This window comes from Rutidosis leptorrhynchoides, chromosome 1, assembly GCF_046630445.1.
Source record: "Rutidosis leptorrhynchoides isolate AG116_Rl617_1_P2 chromosome 1, CSIRO_AGI_Rlap_v1, whole genome shotgun sequence".
NCBI classification, from domain to species: Eukaryota; Viridiplantae; Streptophyta; class Magnoliopsida; order Asterales; family Asteraceae; genus Rutidosis; species Rutidosis leptorrhynchoides.
Window position 1 is genome coordinate 71,648,326 of NC_092333.1, and position 12,973 is coordinate 71,661,298.

Here is a 12,973-nt window from a genome sequence, read left to right on the forward strand (position 1 = left end):
CATTTGAGAAAAGTGCTAGAAGTATTGAGGAAAGAAAAACTGTACACTAAGTTTTCAAAGTGTGCATTTTGGTTGGAAGAAGTTCAATTCCTCGGTCACATAGTGAACAAAGAAGGTATCCAGGTGGACCCGGCAAAGATCGAAACCGTTGAAAAGTGGGAAACCCCAAAAACTCCGAAGCATATACGTCAATTTTTAGGATTGGCTGGTTACTACAGAAGATTCATCCAAGATTTCTCCAAAATAGCAAAACCCTTGACTGCATTAACGCATAAAGGGAAGAAATTTGAATGGAAGGATGAACAAGAGAAGGCGTTTCAATTATTGAAGAAAAAGCTAACTACGGCACCTATATTTTCATTGCCTGAAGGGAATGATGATTTTGTGATTTATTGTGACGCATCAAAGCAAGGTCTCGGTTGTGTATTAATGCAACGAACGAAGGTGATTGCTTATGCGTCTAGACAATTAAAGATTCACGAACAAAATTATACGACGCATGATTTGGAATTAGGCGCGGTTGTTTTTGCATTAAAGACTTGGAGGCACTACTTATATGAGGTCAAAAGTATTATATATACCGACCACAAAAGTCTTCAACACATATTTAATCAGAAACAACTGAATATGAGGCAGCGTAGGTGGATTGAATTGTTGAATGATGACGACTTTGAGATTCGTTAACACCCGGGGAAGGCAAATGTGGTAGCCGACGCCTTGAGCAGAAAGGACAGAGAACCCATTCGAGTAAAATCTATGAATATAATGATTCACACTAACCTTACTACTCAAATAAAGGAGGCGCAACAAGGAGTTTTAAAAGAGGGAAATTTAAAGGATGAAATACCCAAAGGATCGGAGAAGCATCTTAATATTCGGGAAGACGGAACCCGGTATAGGTCTGAAAGAATTTGGGTACCAAAAATTTGGAGATATGAGACAAATGGTACTTAGAGAAGCTCATAAAACCAGATACTCAATACATCCTGGAACGGGGAAGATGTACAAGGATCTTAAGAAACATTTTTGGTGGCCAGGTATGAAAGCCGATATTTCTAAATATGTAGGAGAATGTTTGACGTGTTCTAAGGTCAAAGCTGACCATCAGAAACCATCAGGTCTACTACAACAACCTGAAATCCCGGAATGGAAATGGGAAAACATTACCATGGATTTCATCACTAAATTGCCAAGGACTGCAAGTGGTTTTGATACTATTTGGGTAATAGTTGATCGTCTCACCAAATCAGCACACTTCCTGCCAATAAGAGAAGATGACAAGATGGAGAAGTTAGCACGACTGTATTTGAAGGAAGTCATCTCCATACATGGAATACCAATCTCTATTATCTCTGATAGGGATGGCAGATTTATTTCAAGACTCTGGTAGACATTACAGCAAGCATTAGGAACTCGTCTAGACATGAGTACTGCCTATCATCTACAAACTGATGGGCAGAGCGAAAGGACGATACAAACGCTTGAAGACATGCTACGAGCATGTGTTATTGATTTCAAAAACAGTTGGGATCGACATCTACCGTTAGCAGAATTTTCCTACAACAACAGCTATCATTCAAGCATTGAGATGGCGCCATTTGAAGCACTTTATGGTAGAAAGTGCAGGTCTCCGATTTGTTGGAGTGAAGTGGGGGATAGACAGATTACGGGTCCGGAGATAATACAAGAAACTACCGAGAAGATCATCCAAATTCAACAACGGTTGAAAACCGCCCAAAGTCGACAAAAGAGCTACGCCGACATTAAAAGAAAAGATATAGAATTTGAAATTGGAGAGATGGTCATGCTTAAGGTTGCACCTTGGAAAGGTGTTGTTTGATTTGGTAAACGAGGGAAATTAAATCCAAGGTATATTGGACCATTCAAGATTATTGATCGTGTCGGACCAGTAGCTTACCGACTTGAGTTACCTCAACAACTCGCGGCTGTACATAACACTTTCCACGTCTCGAATTTGAAGAAATGTTTTTCTAAAGAAGATCTCACTATTCCGTTAGATGAAATCCAAATCAACGAAAAACTTCAATTCATCGAAGAACCCGTCGAAATAATGGATCGTGAGGTTAAAAGACTTAAGCAAAACAAGATACCAATTGTTAAGGTTCGATGGAATGCTCGTAGAGGACCCGAGTTCACCTGGGAATGAGAAGATTAGAGAAAGAAGAAATACCCACATTTATTTCCAGAAGATACGTCAACACCTCCAACTGCTTAAAATTTTGGGACGAAATTTATTTAACGGGTAGGTACTGTAGTGACCCGAACTTTTCCATGTTTATATATATATTAAATGAAATTTTTATTTACATGATTAAGTGTTTCCAACATGTTAAGCAATCAAACTTGTTAAGACTTGATTAATTGAAATATCTTTCATATAGACAATTGACCACCCAAGTTGACCGGCGATTCACGAACGTTAAAACTTGTAAAAACTATATGATGACATATATATATGGATATATATATATAGTTAACATGATATTATGATAAGTAAAAATATCATTAAGTATATTAGAAATGAACTACATATGTAAAAACAAGACTACTAACTTAATGATTTTGAAACGTGACATATATGTAACGATTATCGTTGTAACGACATTTAATGTATATATATATCATATTAAGATATATTAATACATCATGATATCATGATAATGTAATAATTTAACATCTAATTTGATTTAATAAACAATGGGTTAACAACATTTAACAAGATCGTTAACATAAAGGTTTCAAAACAACACTTACATGTAACGACTAACGATGACTTAACGACTCAGTTAAAATGTATATACATGTAGTGTTTTAATATGTATTCATACACTTTTGAAAGACTTCAAGACACTTTTCAAAATACTTCTACTTAACAAAAATACTTACAATTACATCCTCGTTCAGTTTCATCAACAATTCTACTCGTATGCACATGTATTCGTACTCGTACAATACACAGCTTTTAGATGTATGTACTATTGGTATATACACTCCAATTATCAGCTCTTAGCAGCCTATGTGAGTCACCTAACACATGTGGGAACCATCATTTGGAAACTAGCATGAAATATCTCATAAAATTACAAAAATATGAGTAATCATTCATGACTTATTTACATGAAAAAAAAATTACATATCTTTTATATCTAATCCATACACCAACGACCAAAAACACCTACAAACACTTTCATTCTTCAATTTTCTTCATCTAATATCAATTAGATGAAGAAAATTGAAGAATTAAAGTGTTTGTAGGTGTTTTTGGTCGTTGGTGTATGGATTAGATATAAAGGATATGTAATTTTGTTTTCATGTAAATAAGTCATGAATGATTACTCATATTTTTGTAATTTTATGAGATATTTCATGCTAGTTGCCAAATGATGGTTCCCACATGTGTTAGGTGACTCACATGGGCTGCTAAGAGCTGATCATTGGAGTGTATATACCAATAGTACATACATCTAAAAGCTGTGTATTGTACGAGTACGAATACATGTGCATACGAGTAGAATTGTTGATGAAACTGAACGAGGATGTAATTGTAAGTATTTTTGTTAAGTAGAAGTATTTTGAAAAGTGTCTTGAAGTCTTTCAAAAGTGTATAAATACATATTAAAACACTACATGTATATACATTTTAACTGAGTCGTTAAGTCATCGTTAGTCGTTACATGTAAGTGTTGTTTTGAAACCTTTATGTTAACGATCTTGTTAAATGTTGTTAACCCATTGTTTATTAAATCAAATTAGATGTTAAATTATTACATTATCATGATATTATCATGTATGAATATCTCTTAATATGATATATATACATTAAATGTCTTTACAACGATAATCGTTACATATATGTCTCGTTTAAAAATCATTAAGTTAGTAGTCTTGTTTTTACATATGTAGTTCATTGTTAATATACTTAATGATATGTTTACTTATCATAGTATCATGTTAACTATATATATATCCATATATATGTCATCATATAGTTTTTACAAGTTTTAACGTTCGTGAATCACCGGTCAACTTGGGTGGTCAATTGTCTATATGAAACATATTTCAATTAATCAAGTCTTAAGAAGTTTGATTGCTTAACATGTTGGAAACATTTAATCATGTAAATATCAATCTCAATTAATATATATAAACATGGAAAAGTTCGGGTCAATACACCATAGGCCGGCAAACCCAATGAATATCTAACCCTTCAGTTATTTATAAGGGTTTAGACTTACAAATAGCTTTATACTTTTATTTTTGTTTCAATGTATGCTGTATACTCAGAAAAATATCAGTGTACGTCACATACTTTCAAAAAGTGTTCTAATGTAAACTATTGGCATTGGTGAATCTAGAATGAAAGTTCAATGGGGTCATAATTTTTTTTTACAAAGTACCATTCATAATTTGTAGTCGTTTATCTTCAAAAAATTGTAATCTTACAAATATATGGGGTCATATAGTTAATTTTAGTGGTGTCCTATACGAAATTGAGGGTAATTAACAAAAAAAAAAATTCAATGTTAGTGGGGTCATGGGACCCCATAGTATATAAGGTGGACTCGCCACTGACTATTGGTTACTGGTTACCTGCGTGTGCAGTCCCTGGGGCTAACAGACGTTAACAAGAACCAATTATATATCGAATTGATTGGAGTTTCAGGTTCTTGATTACTCCTTCAAGCTTCGTGTTACATCAGATCATGTTAAAATCCATCTCTGAACAGCAGATCGAAAAGTCAAAGTTTATGAGATTTTGGTCAACAATTCAATTGGATCATTTCTCGAAATTTCAGGTCTTGATTTAAATTCACGAGTGTTAGGTGATGGAATTAGAAAAACTCTCATGAAGAAATCGTATCCTAAAACGCCTAAATGCTAACGTCCGTTAGCTTTAGGGACTGCACACGCGAGCAACCGGTCACCTATAGCCTACATTAGAACACTTTTTGAAAGTATGTGACCTACGCTGGTATTTTCTGAGTATATAACCTACATTATAACAAAAATAAAATTATAAAGCTATCTGGTAGCCTTAACCCATTTTATAAAGTAACGTATTATTTTTTGAAGAATGCTAGACTATGTTTAAACATACAATATTTAACTTTTAAAACTCTATTAAATTAATTCAAAATATAAATATCCTTTTTTTTATTATCGATTTTTTACATAATTTATCTTAGCGTTATTCGTAACAATGATTAGTTATAAACTAGTTGTGGAGCCTCGCTTCGTGCCGGAGGCTCCGTTTTGAATGCGAGTTAAAAAAAAGAGTCTTGATCTATTTTGTAAAAAAGAATTTTTTTCGACATCTAACATTGAAGGGTTATTCCTTTTGTGAAAGTTGCTTCTTTTAGCGTTTGGGTTTTCTTTTTTTCTTTTTTAAAAGTTAGTTGATCTATTTTGTAAAAAAGAATGTTTTTCGACATCTTTATCTTTTGGTAACATTGAAGAGTTGGTTCTTTTACGAAAGTTGCTTCTTTTATCGTTAGAGACAAAAAAAAAAATACTGTAGCACAATAGTGGCCCCTGTGGGTCCAACTGTTTGAGCGCAGCGTACAAATTGGTAAAGCGTGGTGTGTTATTATTCATTATTTATGGTTTTATTAATGGGATAAATAATAATTCAGAATTTAGAATATAGATATAAAGTGGGGGGTTTGATTTGTATTTTAATAGAAGTTAGGAGTTAGTTTTGTGAAAAGCGAAAATGTAAATAGTACTATTCATCGCATATAAGACAAATTAGACAAAAATGGTGAATAGTAAATAGGGGCATTTTTGTCCTTTTACCTTCTTTTTTTTAATTTTCTAATTAAATTTCACTCCACCCACAAAGACCCCACATTTTTTCCAAATATTCAAATCGACCCCCCAAACAGGGGGTAAAGTGTCAAATAACAATTTTCATAAAAAAATCTTAAATAAACAACACCCAAATATTCAACGGGTCATATCTTCTCGCTCGCAACGAGTTAAATTTTACCGACACCATCGTTAAACACGAAATAATTTTGAGAACACAATGTCACTAACTATACGCAAAACGGAGGCTTTTTAAAAAACGCTAAATATTTGGGGTACTTTTCATACACGTTGATTTTGCGTTAAATTTTTAAAAGTCGATAATTACATAGCTAAACGCGAAGATGGACATATATTGTTAATTTAAAATAACATTTAAATCTTTCACGGGTTATACCTTTTAGTTCGACTCGAGTTACGCGCTTCAACGACATCATTCTTTTAGCCACAAAATAATTTTACAAACTAAACGCAATAAAATACATTGAAAACCGAACCCCCGGTGCGAAGCGAGGGTTCAACTAGTTTTGTCTAATAGATAGTATGTTAATATACAATTAATTTATATTTAGTATATTTACATATAACTCTTATTGCTACATTTATCATTTTCCTTTTTTTTTTTTTTTCACAAACAAAATTTATAATTCACAAACATGGTTACAAAGTGTTTAAAACATGGGTTCAGATTATGAGCCAATTTATTTGATCGTTGAAACTTAGAAGTCAAAAATCAAACAATAAACGTACACTTGCAATTATTTGCGTTTGATTATAATAACAAAGCTTCTTATTTACACGTTAATGACACAAATTACCAGATTTCCATAAAAATCACATTCTTTAACGTTTTCCTTGCAAAAAATAATTTTGAAATGCTCATAACACATTGTCACGGATCTTAGTCTGATAGTTCTTTATGTTTACCTTTCTTTAACTAAATGATCTTTAACTAAACGATCTTAAGATAGTCAATTAGTTTGTCATTAAGTTAGTCCGTTAGTTCTTCATATTCTCCCCGTAAGGTTCTTTTGGAGCCTGAAGCATGAAAGATGTGTTTGTTATAATTGAATGATTTAACGTTAAATGGTTTATAATCTAAACGATTCAAAATCTCTAAACAAACTTCGTTTTGAATGAATTATGAACATAAGTTGTTTGATAATCATTTTATATGAACGAAATGACATGAGTAAAATTACTTTATTAACGTGTTAAGTTAATAAAAAATTCAATATACTTGTTTGTTATGGATTTTGGATATAATTGAGGAGTATATTATAGAAAATTTAAGTGCTTAATGGTTATGAGATTTTTCAATTCTGGATGGTGCAGCACTGAATGGTGAACCATTCAGCATCATATGTTATTCAAATGTCGGATGCAAATGCGCTAAATACTGAATGATTCAACATTCAGCGTTATACTATTCAATTAAGAGTTAACAACCACAACTTAAAAATATAATGAGGAGCTTCTAAATTTGGTAAGTGATACTATTAAGATGTTGTAAACAAAATCAATCAAGCCTAATTATTCTAGCATCTGTATGTTGAAATTGATTGAGTTGGATATATTTTGCAAAATTAACTAGTAGTGGTAGTGTGTAGCTGATAGCAATTAGCTCGTAGTTGATAACAATTAGTTCGTAGCTGATATCTTTTTAAAGTATATGTATTTAGGTAGTTGACATAATAACTGAAACTGTTAAAATAAGTAGTAAAATGAAAGTAATTAATTTTTTCTCAAGCGCTAGTTTTATTAGCTTTTAACTTTTTCTTTCAAAAAAGTTTAAGCTTTTTAAACTGAATGAATTTATTATATAAGAACTTTTCATAAAACTTAAAACTAAAAACTCAAAAAAGCTTCAAAAAAAAAAAAAAAGTTGCTAATAAAACATACCCTTAGGACTCGTATAGTCAAAAGAAGTTTTTAAAGATCCTTGTAGTACGGAGTGACCTTTTAATTTAATTATAGTTTAGGTGATATATACTGTAAAACAATATTGCCCATTTTCTTGTCTCAAAATGTGTGTACACCTTAGTCATTTTGGATTTTATATGTTTCCTTCCGACATCGACAACATAATATCTTACTCAAGAGTTGTTTCTTTCATGTTAGAAAAAGTAATTCATCGGTTCATACTCTAAAACACAAACAATATCGTGTGAAACGGGGGATCAAATTTCAAATTTTGAATGAAAGTATTTATTTATGATGATTGTTTGGGGAACAAATCGTGTAAAACTAGTATTTATTTATGATGAAAGTATTTATTTATTTATTTAGGAGTTTGGGGAACAAATCGGATTGAGGTGGCACAGCCCCAATCCCCGGTAAGTGTTCTCCCTTTGCTTTTCGTTTTAATTATCATTTTTATGAAGATAATCTCGTTGAATGTTCGTGGGTTTGGGGTAATAGGAAAATTCGGGTGGGTTAAGGGTATTTGTGGTAAAGTGAGACCGGATATTATTGCGCTTCAAGAAACTAAGTGTAGAACTCTAGGGGATAATTGGGTGCATTTTTTGTGGGGTAATGATAATTGCGGGTACATTCAAAAAGAAGCTAATGGTAACTCGGGAGGTATGCTATTGATTTGGGATACTAATAGTTTTGTAGTAGAAAGTGGGACTAAAAGTGAGTATTTTTTAGCCATTCGGGGTAAATGGCGTGGTTTCGGACATGAATCAATTATTATAAATGTCTATGGACCGCATAAGGATGCAAAGAAAAAAGAGATGTGGTGGTCGTTGGAAAACCTTATTAAGAGTATTGATTCGGCTTGGGTGGTTTGCGGTGATTTTAATGAGGTAAGAAACCAATCGGATAGGCTAAATTGTGTATTTCACCCGTCTAGGGCGAATCGATTCAATGATTTCATTTCGATGACTAATTTGATTGACATTCCGATTAATGGGAAAAGATTCACACGAATTAGTGATGATGGAACCAAATTTAGTAAACTTGACCGATTTCTTTGAAATGATGGGTTCATTAGATTGTGGAAAGACCTCTCGGTTGTCACATTAGAACGGAGAGAGTCGGACCATTGTCCGATATTGCTTAGAGATAATACAATCGATGTTGGCCCTAAGCCTTTTAAGGTCTTCGATGAATGGCTCAAAAAAGACAGTGTTGATAAAGTGGTTCATGTTTCATGGGGGAAAGTGGTAGTAATCCAAGGAAAAATTGTTTATTTAGAGATCGTCTTAAAAATGTGAAAAATGATTTGAAAAGTTGGAGTAAAAGTGAGTATGGGGGCTTAGATGAGGAAATTATTGTGTTAAAAGATGAAGCTAATGGTCTAGAATTACTTGCTGATTCCGGAACAATCAGTGATGGTGATCGTGTTCGATGGTTGGAGGTCCGAAAAAGGTGGATTGAAAAAGAAAAAAATGAGGACAAACATGTTGAAACAAAAAGCTCGCATTCGTTGGATTCTTGAGGGAGACGAAAACTCTAAGTATTTTCATTCATTTATACGAAGGAGGTATAACAAATGTAATCTTAGAGGTTTAAATATAAACGGGGTATGGATCGAGGAACCTAATGTTGTTAAAGAGGCGGGTTTTTAGCATTTTCGTGCAAGATTTGGGTCGAACTTGAATACCGCGAGACCATCTTTCTTCAGTCGATCGTTTAACATTATTGGGCCTGCCACATCTAATTCTAATAATGATTCTGATTATATTGGTTTGGCAAAAATAATTGAAAGGGAGGAATTGGATTTAGAGGATAAATTTAAGGAGGAGGAAATTTTGGAGGAAATTAAAGATTGTGGTAGCTCTAAGGCCCCGAGGCCGGATGGGTTTAACATGGGCTTTTATAAGAAATACGGATGGGTTTAACATGGGCTTTTATAAGAAATATTGGAGCAGTATCAAAATTGATCTTATTGAAGCAATAATTGGGTTTTGGGAAAAATGTGAAATCTCAAAAGGATGCAACACATCTTTCATTACTCTTGTTCCAAAAAAGGTGGACCCGGTAGGTTTAAATGACTTCCGCCCGATTAGCTTAATAGGGAGCTATTACAAGGTGATTGCTAAGCTTCTTGCCAATCGTCTTAAAAAAGTGATCCCTAACTTAATCGGGTTCAAACAAAGTGCATTTATAAAAGGAAGAAATATTTTAGATGGTGCGCTTATTGCGAATGAAACACTTTCTTTTCTAAAACACAATAGTCTTAAAAGTCTAATCTTCAAGGTTGATTTCTATAAGGAATTTAATTGCCTAAATTGGGAGTTTTTGGATGAAATGATGGAGATCATGGGATTTGGTGTTAGATGGAGAAAGTGGATACTTGCGTGTCTCAAGTCGGCTACAATCTCGGTTCTAGTAAATGGGTCACCTACAAAGGAATTTAACTTGGAATGTGGGGTTCGACAAGGTGACCCACTATCCCCGTTTCACTTTATTTTAGCGGCGGAAGGTTTAAATGTTCTTACGAAGAATGCGGTGAAAAACAAAAAATTCTTAGGCGTGGAAATTGGCCATGAAAAAGTTCCAATTTCTCACCTTCAATATGCGGATGATGTGACGACCCAGAAATTTCTGACAAAATTTAAACTTGATCTTTATATGAATTTGACGCGATAAGCAAATGTCTGTTAGGTTGAGTCTCAAAACAATTTTGAACTGTTTCATATATTCAATTGACCTTCGACCATCCTCGACGATTCACGAACAATTGTGTGTAAATAAATATGTAAATATATATAGATATAATTATAAATATAAGTGTATATATACTAATTTGATTTAATAATATATAATTTAATCAGTAGAATTAAAAACATAAAATAACATACCGAATAATTAAGTTGCTATTAAAATGAACATATATATATATATATATGTATATATGAAATATATACTTAATTAATTATTATATGTATATTGTTATATATTAAAATACTCAATATATGTTATTATATAATAAGTAATTAAAAAGTATTATATAAATAATAATATATAAGATTTATAAATTTAATTTAATTACAAAGTAAAAATATAGTTGTTATAATTATTACTTACATTATTATTATGTCAATATTAGTATTATTATTATTATTACTATTATAATTATAAGTAATAAAATTCTAATAACTTTAGGGTTACCAGAAAAATATATTTTTTTAGAAATGATTAAAATTATATATTAGTTATGATTTAAATAAATTATCAGTATTATTATTTTCAAAAATTATGATTTTATTTAATATCATTAATATTGATATCATTCTTATTAGTATTATTTGGATTACTAATATTATTATTATTAATTCTTTTATTATTATTGTTAGTATTTATATTAATTATACTATATACTAATTGTTGTAAATGACATCCAATGAGGAACCGCCACATACCCCCAAATTTACTGTTACACTGTAGCATTTTGCTGTAGCACTTTACTGTAGTATTTTTTATTTTTTTTTTGCAAATACTTATATATTTTTTCTTTTTCTTTTTTTTCAAATACATAAAAATCTAATTCCAATTTTCTAATACGATCGATCGTAGGTGTTTATTTAATGGGTTTTTTAGCAACAAATAGAAGCTTAAAAAAATATAGGTAAAAATGGTTATATTTTTATTTTTCATCACCTTTTTCAATATAATGTATATTATTTGATTTTTATCTGTTAAAAAACCTACTAAAATTATATGGACCATAAGGTTTTGCCGAATAAGTAATTTGTTTAGAAGCCTCAAAACTTAATTTGTTTTGATTCATTTTGTTGTTAAATTGAGCATTGCAACCCAGACTGTAACATATATATCCAGTTGTTTACGTATTTTTCATTTATATAGTAGAATATTACCATAACAGTTGACGGCCATTGCGTAAATAGTCTGGAAAGAGTGGACAACATTTTGATGACTTTCAGGTTGAAAACTGTCTAACGATATAGTAGCGTTAAAATGACACTAATCCGCCTCGAAGCGCGGTCCACAAATCTAGTTATAATACTAATAACTGTATTATTATTATTATTAATAATATGGTCATATTTATTACTTATTAATATTAATTATATATATAAAATAAAAATGCAAGAATATATTTCCTATTTCTATAAAATCTTACTCTCCTGTCTGTGATACAGGCTGATTCCAATCAAAACAAAACAAAATTTGTTAGATATCAAAGTTATAAAATGTACGAATATGTTTCATGTAACTATCACACTGTATTTGATTTGCAAAATTCGTACAAATCATAATTTAATCAAAAGAACAATCCAAGAATCTGTTAGCCATCTCTACCTGTTCTTCTCAGGAAGGATTCTTTCTGTCAACCAGATTGTCACTACAATCTAATGTAAATTAATACTTGTTACAAGTATCAATCACTCAATTCCTCTATATACTTCCCTACTGCTTCTATTCAAGAATCAAAAATAGATATTAAGCGTAAATATTGTTATATGTCTCCGTCTACTTTAATTTACCTTGTTGTCTTCTTCCTGGCGAATATTTCTGTCAACAATCTCAATCTTCTTTTATTTTTGTTGATATCTCTTCGGAATGATTCTTCATGTCGACACCTTTCTCCTTATATATGATATGCACATATGTTGCATTAGAGAGAGAGATAGAGATCACCACGAAATACGAGCGTCATTACTCAACAACCACACCTTCGGTTCTCTTGATCAACCATGACCTTCGAATACCATCGAGACCCCTTCTATTCTTCATGATCACCACCACCATCGTACCATCTAAACCCACCTTTGCTATCATCACTAATACTGCCACTATCATGTTTCTGTTTAACCTACAATATAACTGAACACCACCTTTGAATCCCATATTCATCACTATTCGATCACTACCTCACCATTTCTTTTTGTGATATTCGATCACCATCGCCAACCATGATCGACACCAAGAACAACTATCCTCACCATCATCACTACCAAACCCACCTTGTCGAATTGATAATAATCTTTGAGCCAAGATAAACGACACCACCTTCATCATATAAACCACTATTATTACGTCACCATCATCGGCTATGTAAACAAACTACCACCCTTGATCACCACCATGTGTAACCATCACATCTCTCCACCACCGAACACCCCTTCCTTTTCTTATTCGATTACTATCACAACTTCTCATCACCACCTTC

General features: G+C 32.1%; 1 protein-coding gene across 1 annotated transcript; it reads left to right on the forward strand.

The window, feature by feature from the left end:
- Positions 1 to 8,207: 8,207 nt before the first annotated feature.
- LOC139883373 (uncharacterized) lies at positions 8,208 to 8,810 on the forward strand. Its single transcript, XM_071867585.1, has one exon. The coding sequence runs from the start codon at positions 8,208 to 8,210 to the stop codon at positions 8,808 to 8,810; it is 603 nt and encodes a 200-aa protein (XP_071723686.1).
- The last annotated feature ends 4,163 nt before the right edge of the window (positions 8,811 to 12,973 follow it).